At 39.0% G+C, this 17717-nt stretch overlaps 1 protein-coding gene and 1 long non-coding RNA gene across 2 annotated transcripts in view; one reads left to right on the forward strand and one right to left on the reverse strand.

The window, feature by feature from the left end:
• Nucleotides 1-17251, reverse strand: part of LOC138413653 (uncharacterized) — a 32496-nt gene extending 15245 nt beyond the window's left edge. The window contains exon 1 of the long non-coding RNA XR_011246063.1: nt 8774-17251. This is a non-coding gene — a long non-coding RNA (uncharacterized lncRNA). The remainder of the gene's footprint in view (nt 1-8773) is intronic.
• fgf8a (fibroblast growth factor 8a) lies at nt 540-6191 on the forward strand. Its single transcript, XM_020103543.2, has 5 exons — nt 540-1109; nt 1195-1231; nt 1930-2110; nt 3532-3638; nt 4852-6191. Exons 1-5 carry the CDS (start codon nt 1078-1080, stop codon nt 5140-5142), a joined length of 648 nt encoding a protein of 215 aa, XP_019959102.1. The 5' UTR covers nt 540-1077; the 3' UTR covers nt 5143-6191.
• Nucleotides 17252-17717: the final 466 nt, after the last annotated feature.

A 17717-nucleotide genomic window follows, 5' to 3' on the forward strand; every position in this document is an offset into this window, starting at 1 on the left:
TTATAAATACTGTTAATATCTGTTCAGTTCAGTTAAACCACTGAAGCCAGAAGAGGCCAATCACTTTTTCAAATGTAGGAAGGGAGTGTTTAAAGAAGCTTAATAATCTACAATCCTTTTAATATGTCCCACACTTTGTTCTGTCTATACACAAAGGAAGCAGCTTCAGCTTCAAATCTAAACCTACTTGAAAGCTCCAAACCAGAGAAGCACAGTATGAATGGACATGAGAGAGGAAGAGGGTCACAAGGTAATCGGCTAGCCATTCATCAGTCACTGACGATGTACTCTGAAATGTGTTTCATCATGATAACAGTCGCCTTTATTAAATTTCAGTGGTTTTTACAGAGTTGTGGTAGCGCGCAGGCTCCTCCTCGCCTATTTCCCTTCTAAGTGTGGACCGCTCCTCAGGTAAGGAAATGCTTTGAATCAGGGGAGAGGGGGGAGCGGGACTGGGGTGTCCGCTTTTGTTCTTCAGAAAAGGGGGCTTGTTCTTAGCAGATCAGCCTGCCATTTTAAACAGGGGTGTGTGAGCGCCGAACAAGAGGCTTGACACGAGAGTGATGGGAGCAGACAGGAAGGAAAGAGCGTACTGCCACAGCCAAGAGGAGCATCAGCATCGAACCACTACATGAACACTGTGGAGCCGAGCCTCCTCTACAGCGGGATCTCTCTCCCCCTCTCTCTAACACACACCTGAAGACTGCAGAGGACCTCAGGACATTAGGGGAATAATCTGACTGCCTGGACAACTTGTTTTTAAAAATTAAACAGCGCTTTTCTTCACCTACAGCTCAGCTTGTGGCAGAACTGGCACGCATAAGCGGTATTTCTTTTAATGGTAAACTTTCATTAATTACTATTAAACTATTTTAGTCGGAGCAAGGGCTTGCCCGTGATGGACACACAGGTTTGATGAAGAATGTGTCCTCTGTGCGCGCATGAGTATCTTTGTCAGCAACACTGACTTTTTGTGGACTTTTCTCAAGCCTTTGGACTCAATTGAGCTGGATTTAGCCGTTGCGACAGGATCCTGTTCTTAATTTACTGGAAGAGTTTTTTTAACCTCAATCCAGCATGCGACCCATCCCATCCAGATTTTGCTATCTGTGAGTACTTTCATTCTTTACCTGCACGCTGTTTACTCTTCTCCCCTACAAGTAACTTTATGCGTGTCATTCTTCTTCTTTGCAGGTTACTACACTTCTTTGTATTTTGCTACAATGCTCAGGTATGTCACTTCATTCATTTCTTTTCAAATAATGTTTTAAGATGTGTACATTTTTTGTATTTATTTATTTTATTTTAATAATTACTAAAAATCTTAGAAATACAAGACAGTCACAACGCGAGATATCCAACCATATCGGATGGCTCCCACGATGCACCGGGCTGCAGGATCGCGCTGCCTGCTGGCAGGGTGCCGTTGACTATACGGGCCCTGGCACAGGACGCGCGGGCACAGACTGGGTTTAGGGGCAGGAGGAAGCGAGTGTCTTATGATAACCAGATGACCAATGTTTACGGCAGCAGCAGTAACTCCACCACCAAAAATTCAAACTTAGCTTGACGTGAAAGTAGATGATACAGACACATAAGGGAGAATGGGAATTGAAGCTCCACTCTGCGCTGTGGCCCATACTATCCCAGCAAACCGTAGTTGTAAACGCACAGCCTGTAATCACACGGTGCGTCTTCTATAGAACTTGTAACACTTGTCATTCGGGAGAACAACATGCTGCTATTGCATTCGAATAGCTTTATATTATTTCATATAGTACCCTTAATACACATACGTGACTTCTCTCACCATGTTTGAGTCCTGATTGCTTCTATCGTTTTTAAGAAGTGTAGTTTCAGCAAAAAAGACATTAAAAGAAAAAGAAGAATGTACACATACTGATTGTGATGGCGTCTAATTTCTGACAGGTAACCAACCAGTCCCCGCCTAATTTCACGCAGCATGTAAGCGAGCAGAGCAAAGTAACGGACCGCATAAGCCGCAGGTTGATCCGTATCTACCAGCTATACAGCCGGACCAGCGGCAAGCACGTCCAGGTCCTGCCCAACAAGAAGATCAACGCCATGGCCGAGGATGGAGACGTGCACGGTAAGAATTGCCCTGCAGTTCAATAATTAAACAAACGCTTTCTCTAGAAACAATCAATTAATTCGTTTCGGTCCCCGTTTTCACATAATTTCACCTGTTTTTGTCAAGTATGTGTCAGTGATCAGTGTCAGCGTCAATCAATCAATTTATTTCACTTTATTTTATTTTACACCACAACAAAAGCTGTCCATGTCACATTCTGTCTGATTGTTCTATAAATGTATACAATTCATTTTATTTAAATAGTACAAAAGCTGTCATAACATTTGTTTCATATTGCGTTTTCCTTGATTAATTTCTGCATTTTAATATATTTTATTCATTGTGTCTTTACATGGTTCAAGTGCAGTATTTTAACTCAGTTAAATAGTGCACAAGGACCACAATCATGGCCTTAAGTATTTAAATGGCAAAACTATCTGAGATATGAAAACTGTAACACATATTAGATTCAAATTGTTTGATGTCTCTCAAGTTAAGAGTTGTAAATCAATATGTACAATGAGAGGAGGAATTTCTAATGCAATCCAGCACATTTGCAGAATTAGTTGAATTTTGTATTAAGTCCTATTAATTAATTTGTTCAAAGACTTGCTGATCTTTGCTCTTTCAAAATTCTGAAATTTGCAGACAAAATTGCCAATGATACCTTTAGCTTGGTATCTGATGGATGAAGGTTGTCATTCTCTGCACGTTTATGATTCCAGTTTATATTGTTGAAGGGATGGAAATCTCAGAGGTAGATATAATGCTGTAGGTAAACCTACAGAGATTATGTAGGTCTGGAAGAGCCATTACAAGACATTTTATTCACTCCCATACTCAAGAGGATGTGCATCAAAATTTTGTATTTATAGCATGTCCTCTCCTATTGGCTTTTAATATGAATAAATCAATACCTATGAGGATCTCAAATCACTGCAGTGAAATCACAGTATTCAGCAAATGTTAAACAATAATAAAATCTGTCCCTTTTGCCTTGTTTTTGTCTTTATCTTGTTGATAGCAACATAAAAAGGCTCCATAAATTTGTGCACTCTAAATGGTCTGTATTGCCTGTGTCTTTTAGCTCTTCTTGGGATACAGAGCTAAATGAGACTTATGTGTGCGGTCACTGCAAATGTATGTGAAAAGGCACTCTTGGCGGTCATGCCAGGATAGTCTCTTTAGCTTTAAATAATCAAGAGACTCAAGGTTTTATCATTTTGCAATACATTTTCATCAACCAGTGGAATAATCTTTATACATTTTAGTGTTTTTGAGCTGCATACATGGGAACATATTGTCCATTAGTGTGTTACATTATTCATACATGTTCTAATGTTTTAGCCAAAAAATAAAATCTAAAATCACTAGAAGTGTTTACTAAAACATTCAGCTCTTAAGTATAGTGGCTAACAAAGCTATTTTGTTTTCCTTAGCTAAACTCATTGTGGAAACGGACACATTTGGGAGCCGAGTGCGTATAAAGGGGGCTGAGACAGGCCTCTACATCTGCATGAACAAGAGGGGGAAGCTCATCGGCAAGGTGAGGAGAAAGTTTGGCTTCAACTGAGGAAAAAGCTGAGGCCAGCTCAGTGTAGAATATATTTTGTGACAAGTGAAAAACAGAAAAGTAATTTAAAATAATTCTCAGCCAAGTCTGGAACGTTTGTGTTGAAGGCAGATCAAATTCAAATGGTTCCAAAAAACAACCTAAGCTACAAACATTAATGTTGGTAACATAGCATCTTTTTTAGTTATAAACGAACCAAAACCATGTAACATGTAAATCCTAAATCCTGATGTTGTGTGAGTTTGTAGGTGTGTGTACCAGGCCGAGGCTGTCTCAGTCCCTAGTTGATGGCTGCAAGCCCTCGAAACACACACACACACACACAGAAACACACACATAAACACACGCACACACACACGCACACACACACACACACACACACACACACACACACACACACACACACCTACACACACACAAACACACACACACACACAGAGCACCCTGCCTCGTACACCATCTGCCCTGAGCTACTGGCCCAGTCACAGCCTGTCCCAGTGTGTGTGCAGATTTTTTAAGGGAGGAAGAATGAGCAGTGTGTGTCTTTTGGATGTGTGCATGTCTTGTGTATATCATGACTATTTATAAAACCATTTTGTCAGAATGATGGGAGTCTGTTCCAGTGGACCAGCACTATGTGTTACTCCACTTTCAGCTGACCTTACTGTTCATTGAAATGTTTTTTTGCTTGAAGATACGACATACATACCTTTTTCATTTATCATCTCAACCCAGTTTTCTGAATCAACAACCTTGATCTAGTGGGGTATCACCTGAACCAAGTGTTGTGAGATGTATTTAATGATTTTTTGATTGATCCGATTGGTTAAATTTAAGCATAAATGCAACAGAAAATCCAATTAGGAGTGGAAGTCATTTTTGCAAGGTTGATTAAGGCTTTTCTGCTGGAGCATCTGACCCCGGACTGCTCGATGTTTGCTGAAGGGGGAGAAAAGTCCCTGCTTACTGTCACCCCCCCCCCCCCACACCCTCTAATCTTTAATGACTGTAGCATATGCTGCATATAAATGGACAGGTCCGTGTGAATTTATGTGTGTGTGTGGATGTGCAGGGGACGGACTGCCCAAGGGAAGCCTCTATTCATCTCATATTTCCTATCTGTGAATCTTTATCATCAACTCTAAACATTAACACTTACTGTTTTGCTGTCTGTATGTTTCTGTAGAAAAATGGCCATGGCCGTGACTGTATCTTCACTGAGATTGTTCTGGAGAATAACTACACAGCGCTGAGGAACGCCCACTATGAGGGCTGGTATATGGCCTTCACCCGCCGCGGGCGGCCACGGAAGGGCTCACGGACGCGCCAGCACCAGCGTGAAGTACATTTCATGAAAAGGTTGCCAAAGGGGCAGCAGCCTGCTCACCCAAGCTACCAACGGCCTTTTGACTTCATCCACTACTCTTTCAGTCAAAGGACTAAACGCACGCGATACTCAGTAGAGGAGAAAGATTGAAAAGACAGAAAGGGGATAAACTGACAAACTGACTGAATTAGCAGCAGTCAACAAAGTCCTCTGAATTCCACAAAAAAACCTCTGAAGACATGTTTTTATAGTGAGCATTACTTTATCTTAAATGTAATTTGTTTGATAAAAGTAAGTAAGGGAAAAAATGAGAAATCTATTTTTGTACTGACCTGGATTCAGAAAAAACAGACAAAAAGAAAAGTTTTTATAGATGCACATAATTTGTGTGACTTATTGGGGATATCTGTGTATGTAGTAGAGTGTTTTGTATTGTTTTTGTCGTTTAAACCAGTGGAGTCGTTTATTGGACTCTTGCCTGCTGCTCAAGGAAACTTAAAGCGCCCTGATTGACTGCACTGCCAGGGAACGCTGCATTCAAAGACAAAACTGTCACACATCGCATTAGAGAATGCAAGTGTCAGTAAACATTGCCTAAGAGCATTGTGATAGCACTGCAGTGCTGAAGAAAACAGAGCTTTAACAGCGTCAGATGGAACAATGTGGCAGCTACATTGGATAATCATAGGTATCCTGTTCTGACAGTAATGTTGGTATAAAACATATTAACATTGAAACACTGAAGTATTAGGAACCTCTCAATACACCCATTCTCCCTTATCCAAATCTGTTGCCCCCTGAATGTTTTTATACTTATATAAATATATTTTTATTTGAGGATATGTAAAATTATTTTAAGGATGGAATATTTATTTAAATTGTGTAATAAATATACATTAGCATACTGAACAAGTTTTTGGTACATGCTTGCTCTGGAACCATCTGTGATAGTAACAAGTGTGCTGACCAGCCTTACACTCTGTGCATACTGTACATACAGCTGTGTGCAAATGCATTTTAGCATAGCGTTTATGTGATATCACCCATTTTGAGCCCTGCAAGATGGGAGAGGGGAAATGTGAAAACAAATGCTCTCAGATGAATAATGTTTGTGCAAAAAATAGTATAAACTAACATTGTTAATATTTTTTATGTGTAAGGACTGTACATTTCTACCACTAAATAAACAGTAACAATTGTCTCAGTCTCATCCAAATGGGCTGCTTCCACCTCATACATGACTAATGCTATGTTCTGCTCATTTGTGTGCACACATTATACACTAATTATTAAATGGAGTGAATGGTTCATTATTTTGATTTTTTTTTATTTGAAATTTTTTATTTTCCTCCAACCACATTACACACCCACACAAGCTGCTCCATTGGTTTTTCATAATATTCTCTTTTATTGGAAAAATGTATTTATAGGATGTACATTCCAATTTCTAAACCATTTCTTGACTATTAAAAAAAAAGTCATCATCCACACAAACAGCACTTACATGCAGCATCTCCAACAGGCTTTCCCAAAATACCAAGAAGGGGCAGGTCGCTCAGTCCAACAATGATGTAAGACCAGAAATAATGGATGGGCTATATTTTAATGATCTAGGTTCACTGTCTTAAGTGCATACAGTAAGTTCATTTAAGATGTGTCCAAATCCACTTTTGCTCGTTTACCATGGAAGAAAATGTGGTGTGGTTCTTAAAGGTTGTAATTAGACATTGAATGAATGAGTGTGTTTTAGGCATAACATGCAAACCAAGAGGATCATTTCCCATTCCCTTTTAAAGTCAGGTGTGCTTGCACCTTAGTAGAATGATAGATTTGCCATGTTTCTTTTCATGCATGATCACATCATCTTAATGTGTAACAAGCCATGTAGTGTCTTGATAATGAGCTTTAAAATAATATTGAAATGCTGCACCATTTAGTTCAGACCATGTTTATGGTCAATCGCACTTGCATTCCACTGCCTCAAGATATATAATACACCTGACGACATCTCATTTTGAGACAAAACTGTCCATGGGTAATCAGAGGGGTGTAAGTGCATTTGCTATTTAGACAACATGGGTGCTGAACAGCAAAATGACAGCTGTATCAGAAAATTCTTACTGCTCACCATATATTGTGATCCACTTTCGTTATTTGTTGAAGAGAAGAGGACAAAGATGATTTGTTTTCATGTTGTTAAGGTGTGGATTGAGCACTACCACAACCACTTCTGTGTTTCTCAAGAAAACTGCCCTTTATATCTAGATGGCATCAGATAAACATATTTTGGGGACTGCATTTACACCTTCCACATCCTTGCAGCCACATGGTGGGACCATGTGTCAGAAATTTTGTCATCTCCACATATGTGTGTGGGGACTGTCTGTATATTGGCACATTCTTATACTGACACCCAGTGTAATGTTTACAGAACTGCATCTATGTTGTAGGACTACTAGTATTACTGTTTGTACATACATTTACTGATTTAAGAGACTATTTCTATGATAGAACGTAGATCAAATAAAAATGTTTACTCTTAAAGGTCCAGTGTGTAAGATTTAGGTGAAAGGGAACTATTGGCAGAAATTTAATGTAGAATAATTCTCATGATGTTTTCACGAGTAAGTTTAATCTAAATTGTAGTTTTCTTTACCCCAGAAAAGACCCTTTATATTCAAATATTTTATAATTACATCAAGGGGACCCGCTCTACGGAAGCCAACATGTTTTTTACATTAGTCCAGACTGGACACACTAAACAACTTTTGACACGAGGATTTCTTAAACATCATCTGCAACGAAAAAGCGAACCTTGCGAGATCGGTCTTTAGTCTCGTCCCTTTGACGGTGCGAGAAATAAAAAGTGTCTCTCGACAGGTCAGGTCGGCGAATCGAGTCAGACACAGCCAACGTACGCTATACGTCAGGTCCCCCAGTGACGATTCACTCGTCTACGGTGTCAGCTGACTGCATGAGCTGCTTCCTGTTTCCTCTGAAAGATGGTGTTTATTTTATCTGGTGTAACTCCTTCTTGACTGGGCTCATTATGCTCATACTCCAGTTACCAGAGGATGTCCTCTACCATATATTGTCTTATTTGGACTGTAAATCTCTCGCCCGCCTCTCTCAAGTCTGTAAAAGCATTGGCCGCTTTGTAAACCGCGACACTGTCTGGAGGAGGATCGCCAAAGAGTTTCTTAACACTGGGATCAGTCGGGACGGGACGGACATGTAAGATGTGCAGTAGAAGTGTGTGTTAGTTCACTGTGTGTTAGCTCACTGTGCGTTAGCTGACTGTGCGTTAGGTCACTGTGTGTTAGCTCAGTCTGTCAGCGTTAGTTGACACCTATGGTTGACACGCAGGATTTCTGTGTTGTGTCACCACTAGCTGCACCTGCTTACTGAACATGTTGTGCTGTCCACAGACAATTGAATACAAATTGTATTTGTGATAACTGATCAGTAAGTTGATTGAGCTTTCAGACACAATAGGTGCGTTCTGCTGGTCTGACTGTCTCTGATTTGATCCGCCGACGTGATCTGCCGGCGACTGCAGGGGAGGAGTAAAAAAACTGCAGTCCAGTCGGATACTTTCTTCTTCTCTTGTCGTCAGTGAGAAGAGAACAAGAACCGAACTCGCAGCGTTTTGCTTTTTTCGCTCCAGATGAAACGGATGTTAAGGACAACAACAATGTTAACAATTCAATGAACAACAAGGTTGATTGACAACTTTCTTATCTGAAAATTGAATTAAATAACAACTTTAGTATACACTTACCATGTGAAATACACAGGAGATGAAATTCATCACATCCTCTATGGTGAGAATCAACGTTTTTCTTCTGTATTAATCACTGCATTAGAAACAAAATAAGGGACACATGAAATTAGAAACACACAGATACACTACCAGTTGTTACATTAGATTAGATTAGATTAGATTAGATTATATATACTATTCATCCCACAATGGGGAAATTTACTTACATAGCTTCACACAATCATATATGATTATGTTTTTTTAAATTGTGAGGTAGAGGTTAGATATTGTTCTTGTGCATTATCTTTTTTTTAGGTACAAAAAGAGGTTTTGGCACATCATGTGTCAGTGAAGCCTTGAGTCAATCACAGTAGAGTTGTGACATCACAGTTGCGGCCCCAAGGTGCTGCCATATGCTGCTTTCCAGACAACTTGGATGTTGCATATTTCGACTTGAAATTTCCAAGTTCTGACTTCCACGGTGATGGCAAAATGTCAAAACAAACATGTCTGACCGTGAGAAGCTGATGTTTATTTGTCTCATGATGAGACAATTCAACTGTCACCAGTGCAGCCTCCGTTTATACAGAAACAAGCAGAGGAGGGAAAACCATTCATGAAGCAACAGACACCATTATACATTTTATTTTGATACTTTGAAACACATTCAATACATAAAAGGACAACACTCACACACACTGTCACTCAGTCTCACAAATGAGGAAACAAGAGTCCAACAGATGGTAGACGGGCTTCAGTGCTACAGTATCTGTGTCTCCATGAGCGCTGCCATTGTTGTGTGACGTCAGACAACTTGCTTCTTCGTGTAGTTGGGGTAGACACATTTTCCCAGAGTCCACAAGTTGGAAATCCAACTTTGAGGGGCGTTCCATTGCACTTATTCAAGTAGGAGGTTGGAAAATTCCGACATCTGAGTTGACTGGAATGCAGCAATAGACTTTAAATAAAAATTAGACGTAGCTTCTGGTTCCAAAAGATGAAGCCTATGCGGAAGTGAGGGGGCCGGCTCATATTGGCTCCGAGAAAGCTCTGCTCCATAGACTGCCCTTCAAAAAACACCAACTTCCCACCAAATATTCCCACTGGTGATTACGGTCTCATTTGCTAGATACTCCCCTCTTGTCAGAGATCTGGTTGTCCATCTGAAAAAAATATTGTAATTTATTATATATAAGAGCTTAAAAAGCTGTAGGTTTGGGGGCGTGTCTGTTTGACACAGACTCTCCGATGATTGACAGGCAGCAACTTGGTCGGACAAGAGAGAGACTCACCAGAGGAAAATTTGAGCTTTATTTACATTGTGTTAACTCAGTTCTCTGACATTTACTCTGATTCTGTTGTTCAGTAACAACAGATACAGAGGAGCTGATATGCATCTGCAATGCTGGGCCTATTAGTTCCCCCAGGGCTGCTGACCTTAAATTTAACAAACATTAACATGACAATGTTTGTTTTGTTTCTGCCACATGTCTCCGTTCAGGTTCCAGGTCCACTTTGTAAGATTTAGTTGAAAGGGATCTTTTGGCGGATATTTAATGTAGAATTATCCTCATGATGTTTTCACTAGTTCGTTTCATCTAAATTGTATGAATTGTAATTTTCTTTAGCCCAGAAAAGGCTCTTTATATTTGAATACTTTATATTTACATTGAGGGGGTCCTCTCTACAGAGGCCACCATGTTATTTACATTAGTCCAGACTGGACAAACTAAACACCTTTGAGTTTTTATGACAACTGAAAGCTGCCACAGGCTCTTATTCATGTTTGGAAGGGGAGGGTGAGATGAGTTGTATTCAGTTGCAGCATGCAATTTCAACACTAGATATCATACTGTTCGACACACTGTACCTTTAAATGATGTGTGCTGCAATAATGTGAGTTATTAAAAATCCATGAGGATGTGGTGATAGTTCTGTTTAACATAATGTTTAGGTAAATACTTTTAATGCTACTAAACAGTAGCATTAACTTTCTGTGTTTTGTTGTGATTACCTGCTGTATGTTTTAGGTTAATCAGGTAAGAGTCTGTGTCTAGGTAGTTATGTAGTGAAGCTTTCAGATGACTGGTAGGAAAAAAAGTAAGTTAGCTATACTAGATTCAGTTTTAGGATTTCTCCTGGGCTGTGGAAGTTGGATTTCTTGGTGCCAAGGTCTTTATTTCTACATTAATCTGATTAATTATTTAATTCTGATGTGTTAATGTCTGATTGTTAACAACTAATCAATGTGTTCTTTTTCTATTTCTCTGTGCTGACTTGCTTTTGTATGTTTTTTTATCAGCCATTGGGTGTCGTTTAAATTTTCGATTCCAATTCAGCTTATCGATTCCGGTTCTTATAGATGCCCCATTTCGATTCCAAAGTGTAGGAAAAAGAGGTGAAATGTTTAGATAACAAAAATATCTTAATTGAACTGGACCAATGCACAGTAGCTGTGTTTTCACCAGGTCAGCAGTAGTAATGTGTGTGGTAGACAGGCATTATGAAAGAAAACCCACACAGCTCATCTCGGAGCCTTATCAGACATGCTCAGTGTCTTTAACCCAACTGTGTAAATTAGTAGTAACTGAGATAGAGGCAATAGAAACTTTTTGCCTTGAAAATACTGGTGTTTAAATTAACTAAACAACACATAGTCGTATGTGTTGATAGTTGGTCGAAGAAAATGTTTTATTTGACCCTGTCAACTAATGTTACATCAATAATTGTCAACTTTAAGAACTGTAATGAATATTAATCTTTCGTATATATTCCATAACAACACAGTGGAAATCAGTAGCAGTTGAACCATTTGTGGACAATAACATTTTGAGCTGCTTGTTGTACGTCATATTTATAGGAAACCTACTCACATAAATCATAAAAGTTATGTTCGTCAGCTTTCCCTTGAATGCCTGTGGGAACGGAGTGTCGCTTCCTTTTATATACAGTCTGCTGCCTTCGTGGCTTGCTCTCCCTAGCTCTACTGGAGGTGCTAGCGAGGTGCTACTAGCGCTAGCTGAAGATGACACACTCGGGCTTGGTGACTGCAGGGCATTAAACGCTGTACAGTCTTTCAGATTGATGACATGCTGCTTTAAAAATTGGGTGAGCTTCCCACATGCATTGCACTTTACCTTGGCATGACCGTATATCGTGGTTCATCTTAGCCCTGCATGACGTAGTCAGGTCCTGGTAGATACATACACCCTCTTGCAGTTTAGGAACCGATAGGCAGAACCTAAATTCAACTTGTTTGGTATGGGTACTTGGCATTTTGGATTTAGTTCTAATGTTTAACCAAGTTTCGGTTCCCAACCCTAGCCATGAATTTATCAGAGGCTGAAGGACTGAAACTTTAGTTGATGATGATGTTGTGAAACAACTGGACCTTGTCTAACAATCAAGATGACTAATGTCAAAAGAAGGAAGACCTCATGTATAGGAGCATATTAGGTGCCATTCCTCAGGATGTGGAGGATAGAGACTGGATAAAAACATCATTTATTCTTTAATGAGATGTGATGTCAATAAACCATCTTCAGTTTCCTCTGATATGACAGACCAACAGAACTTTGTGTTTGATTCTCTATAATCTTAGTCCTAATCTTCAGTTTCTTACCCTTTTCTGCTATTTTTAAAGGTGGTACTAACATTTTTAAAACATAATTTGGAAATTATTAAACTAGAATTAATTATTGGATCAAATTCACCAGTCACAACCTTCACAACTAAGTGTTTACCAATGTGACATGAAGATTATTCAATTGTAAACATCAGGAACTTTCCAACCTGAAATTCACCTGGATTCATTTTGTCCTCTATAACAAATGTTTACTGCTGTTAACATTTTAAAAGTATGAACTAGATATACAAACTCTTAAGTGTTCATTTAAGCTCTGATATTTACATTTTGAAGCCACAGTATATGTGATTGAAGAGTCTGTGTTTAACACAAGTACCCAACATGATTAAACTGTACTGAGTACATTTTTCATTTACTACAGACGACTTGCCTGGCTTCCCCTTTCCTTATAATAAATCAAACAGAACACTTTTGTGAATTAATGTATTCATTGTCATAAGACAAATAAGGAAAGTATTAACTCATATCTTATTTTTCAGTGAATGATTTGATTAAACCCAAACGTAAAAGACCTGTGATTATTTCCAATAACATGTTTATCAGGGTTTTTATATGATTACAATACTGTGCATGTTGCTGCTGTTACTTTTTTTATCAAATCTGCTCCTTAGAATCATGAATAGTAAACAGAGTTTCATATATAACATTATTGCACATTATTAATTATTGTATAATCCAACAAGAAATGAAATACAGTTGTGGATCAAGGTGAACAAGATCACTGTAGGAAGATTAATCTCTTGTGCTGAATATTTAATGAGTCTAATTTACAGTAGAAATATTAGAATTGAGAAAGTGCAATAGTAAAGCAGTATTTAACATAAATCTTACAGCACATAATTCAGTCATCTGTTTACTCCAAGAGTAAAGTCCAAAGCCTGGAGGAACACAAGCTGGTTTTACATAGAACATTTTTAACAGTGTGTAGTTTAATTGTAATGATGGTGATGGAGGAAAAGATGCAGTCCAGGAGCCATTTTTACACAGTTTATGTAGCAGCTCACATCTTTTCAGATGTCTCTTAGTGTTCTGCAGACTAAAACACAGTGTTAGAAAATATTTTACACAACTCTATTTAACACTAGCTTACACACTAACTTCAGCTACAACTCATTACTCCTCTGAAATATGTGCACCACTGGCTTTTCGGGGTTACATAAACATTACCAACTTTACCTCAGATGATGGAAGCTAACTGTGTCAGCAGGTGTAGGTGGGCGTGATTACAGTCCTCGAGTTGGGAGATAGGAGTTTAAACCAATATGGTAATGTCTGGTTCAGCCTGGCTCCAAATCGCAGAGATGACGCTGATCAAGTTTGAAACTCCCGGCTTCAAAACAGCAGTTCACAAACCAATGGGTGAAGTCACAATAGGTTGTCACTTGGTGCTGAATGTGGGGGAGAGCAACTGCACAGCCGGTTCCCTCCCACAATGTTTTATGGTCCTGTGACCTGGTGAGGTTTTGCAGCGCTGGATGAAGTCAGACAACATTTTAACCAGCATGCATTGTGTTAGGACTAGCCTGCATCAGTTTAAATCAGCACGGCTGTGGAATCTAGCAAAGTGCATTGTGACAAAAAGTGGGCATTGTTAAATGTGTTTTAAAAGGTCAGCAGTGTTGCCAAAAAATCAGTTGCGTAAAGACTTCACATGTTACGTAGATATGTCTAATTTGCCTACGTTGCACTAGCATCCAGCATCTCATTCTCTTGCAGGTTGGATATTTTGTTTGGTTGTTGATAATTTTTTTGGTGGAGTGTGGGTGGGGATGATGAAGGCCAGACCATTAGGCAAAGGTCGTCAATTGCCTTGGGCCTCGAACTACCAGGGGCCCCATATAGAACCTAATAAACCTATGGATATAATTATTTTTTAACTTTTTCGTTAATTAATAATTTCCTTCTAAAAATCTGTAACAAAGGGAACTTCAATACTAGTAACTAGGTGTATGCCTTGTAAATATTACACAAATGGGGATTTGTATTTATTGCACTTTAACAAGTCATTATTTATATAGAGTTTGACCAGTGATTGAGTTGTCATCTTGCAGGTGCTGTAGTGTGTAGTCGGCTCTGTCTAAAAGAGGAAGGAGTAAGATTAAGTATCCGACAACGTCAGTTGTAACAGAGATTCATAATTGATGAACCAAAGTTAAATGTGTGTGCATCTGTGTAAATTTGTGTGCTATATATATTGTTAAAGTGTGGATTAAGTGAAGTAGTTGTTTTTTAAAGTGTGCATAGAGACTCACTGTCCTCTGTCCGCTCCAGGGTGTTCCATCCAGACAGTCCCCCGGGAACGGACACCAGATAAATGTTCCGGGAGGGACCAAGTGGGAGGATAGGCGAGGGGGTGCTCTATAGTTGGTGTATAATTATCTTTATTGTATTTGAATATGGGGATATAGTTTTTGGGTGAATTAACTGCAGTAGTGTATATCTATTGTAAATATGATGTTTCAATTAATTTATAAAATTGTGTCCACTAATCTAGCGAGATTCTAAGAATGAATGAACGGTAAAGTCCAATTAGGTTAAGCAGTGAAGCAGTATTTAAGGCGCCAGTTGACCATAATGTTTTTTGCTGCTTGGATCACCTTTTGGATGATGTCATTTTGTCCATGCTGCAAAAAAAAAAAAGAAAAATCTTCATGTTTGTTATACTTTACAATCATCCAGCTGCTAAGGGTCATTCTAACAAAGTCCATGCACTAAAACGGCACCGAAATGCCTATAATTCACAAGTAAGTAGTGTCTCTGCAAAACCCCTCTACAATGGACTACTCCATTACCGTGTCCATGGAAGTGATTCAGGGTGTAAACAGAGACTGTAGTGTTGAGCCAGTTCACACTTAAAAAGATCTAGTTCAGTTCATACAGATGAAAATGAACTAGTTCATGTTCATTTGTTCTATTTTTTATTGGGATTATTTAGATAATGATCATGTGTTTAGTTATTAATCAATGGTGTTGGATCATGAATCTGTGTCGCTCCGGTCACTTCAACACTGAGTGTGTGTGTCGCCTCTCATGTTGTACTGAGTGCACACATCATGTGGATGACTCATTTTTCATGATGTTTAAAAGCAGCCTCATAAACTCTGGAATCAAACAAACACCAAGTTATTTCATGTACTGATCAGGTCCTGATAATTACTGAGTTGTTTAGTTATAGTATGAGCAGGTCAGAGTGGAGGAGGAAACAGAATGCTTCATGAACGAGTGTATGTCGCTCTGAGCAAGTGAGCGGGGGCGAGGCCCCTGTTTGTGGGCGCACGCATTTTCACTTGCTCCTGCTATTTCATATGACGGCCTTTATGACGATGATTAAAAAAACATGAGCGTTTTTAAGAGAAAGACATTAAAATAAAAACATTCAAGGGAGAGGAAGAGAAAGACAGGAATAAGTTACCAGTAGGACTTTCTTAGATAAATATGGATTGAAAACAGATGGAGAACATCGTATGCGAAGGGCCCCATGCCTGTGTTCGCCTTGGGCCCCCATATTGCTAAATCCGCCACTGATGAAGGGGTGTTTTTGTTGTTTTTAATTTGTACAATTTTTTTAAATTTATTAATTATTTTTTTTTTATCATTGATCCATAACTGAGGTCTGTGTCTGCCTGCAATGCACACTGCACACTGCCTTTCACACATGCACAACACAGCGGGAGATTTTCTGCACAAACATGTTCACAGCAGCATCAAATCCTCTGCATTATTTTATATATATATATATATATATATTATATAAGGTGGAGCAGCCGGGTGCAGCAGTCAGAGACAGGAAGGGATGTATTAACTCCTCTACGTGGATCATGTAATTTTGTTGTAGTACCCTCACACCATCATTACCTCTTTATCATCACAAACTGTCTTGACATCTTAGTCTGTGTCTTCTACGTGTGACACCTGGAGAGCGGTTGCGGCTGAGTCTTCCCCATCTGCTAGCCGAAGTGTCCTTGGCAAGACAACTTACAATTGTCCGCCAAATGATATATAACAATAATGAAAGATAGGACATTTGCTTTCACACATGCACATCCTCCGGACAGAATACACAGGATCTGCAAAGTCCAGTGCATGTCTGAAAGCAGCTTTAGTAGTCATGGGATGTGCAGTGCTGAGTTTGGGGCAATGTGGACACACGATAAGTTCAATATTTATTAAAAATAAACAAGTGGCCATCACTCGTGATTGAGAGGGGCAGCGTGCAACATTCAGTCTGCTGATCCAGTTGAATCTTCTATGTACTAAGATAAACTTCAGCAGTGGTTGGCAACTACTGTATGTCAAACCCCCAAATAAAATCACTCAGAATTGAGTGTTAAAAGTTTTGAAGATTGTGTAATTTGCTTAAAAGTCCAGTGTGTAAGATTTAGGTGAAAGGGATCTATTGGCAGAAATTAGCAAATCATTCAATCAGCAATAAAGACAATTCATTTCATAATATGAAAGGTGTTGACTATAAAATCTTCATCACAGATAGGCTAGGTATGATAAACGCAAAGTTTCCCCATTTCACTCTGAACCATAGACTGAATAAGCTCTACATATAATGTCCAGTACACAATCAATCAAAATTGACACTATATTATAGAACAGTTTGAGGAGGACTCACTAATGACAAGGAATTATACTGAAGTAGCTCTGAAGCATTACCACAGGACAGGCGTTTGTGTTGTTCACAATATTGAGAAAGAATTAAAAGTATAAAAAATTTTCTTTGTGTACTATTGAATATATGTGATGGGTATGGTTTCAATGGGTCAAATTGGCCTGTTAATTCTAACTCATACTATAAAATTTTGCCCTCAAAACCTACTGTTAATTGTAATGTTCAGTTATCTCTGATATTGCAGATATCCTCACATACCCCTAAAGAAGAGAGTGAAGATAGCACAAAACTGGTGTGATGGGATCTGCAAAAGAGCAATTCCTCTCAAATGGAAAACAAAGTAAGTTAGTTATTGACCTCGCTGTTTGAATGCTGAAACACTGATTTGCACTTCTGTGGGGGATCACTCATAGAGCTTGGCAAGGCTAACCTGATTAGAGCTCTGTATTTCCGTAAATGTTGAAATTATTCCAAAAATTATGCTATACACATTTCTCTTAAATCTTGTAAATGTTTAATATCTTGTCTACAGGCTGTTACCATGGTTGGAGTTGGATGGGGATGTACTGTTTCTATCTCAGGCTGCTGATATTGGAGCTTACCAGTTGCACCAAGACTCTGGGAGGTTGCAGCGTAACCCATTTGAAATCTACTCAGGCCACAATGGTGATGTGTGCCACTTTGTTCTGACGGACTCT

The sequence above is a fragment of the Paralichthys olivaceus genome, chromosome 14, assembly GCF_024713975.1.
Source record: "Paralichthys olivaceus isolate ysfri-2021 chromosome 14, ASM2471397v2, whole genome shotgun sequence".
Lineage (NCBI taxonomy): Eukaryota > Metazoa > Chordata > Actinopteri > Pleuronectiformes > Paralichthyidae > Paralichthys > Paralichthys olivaceus.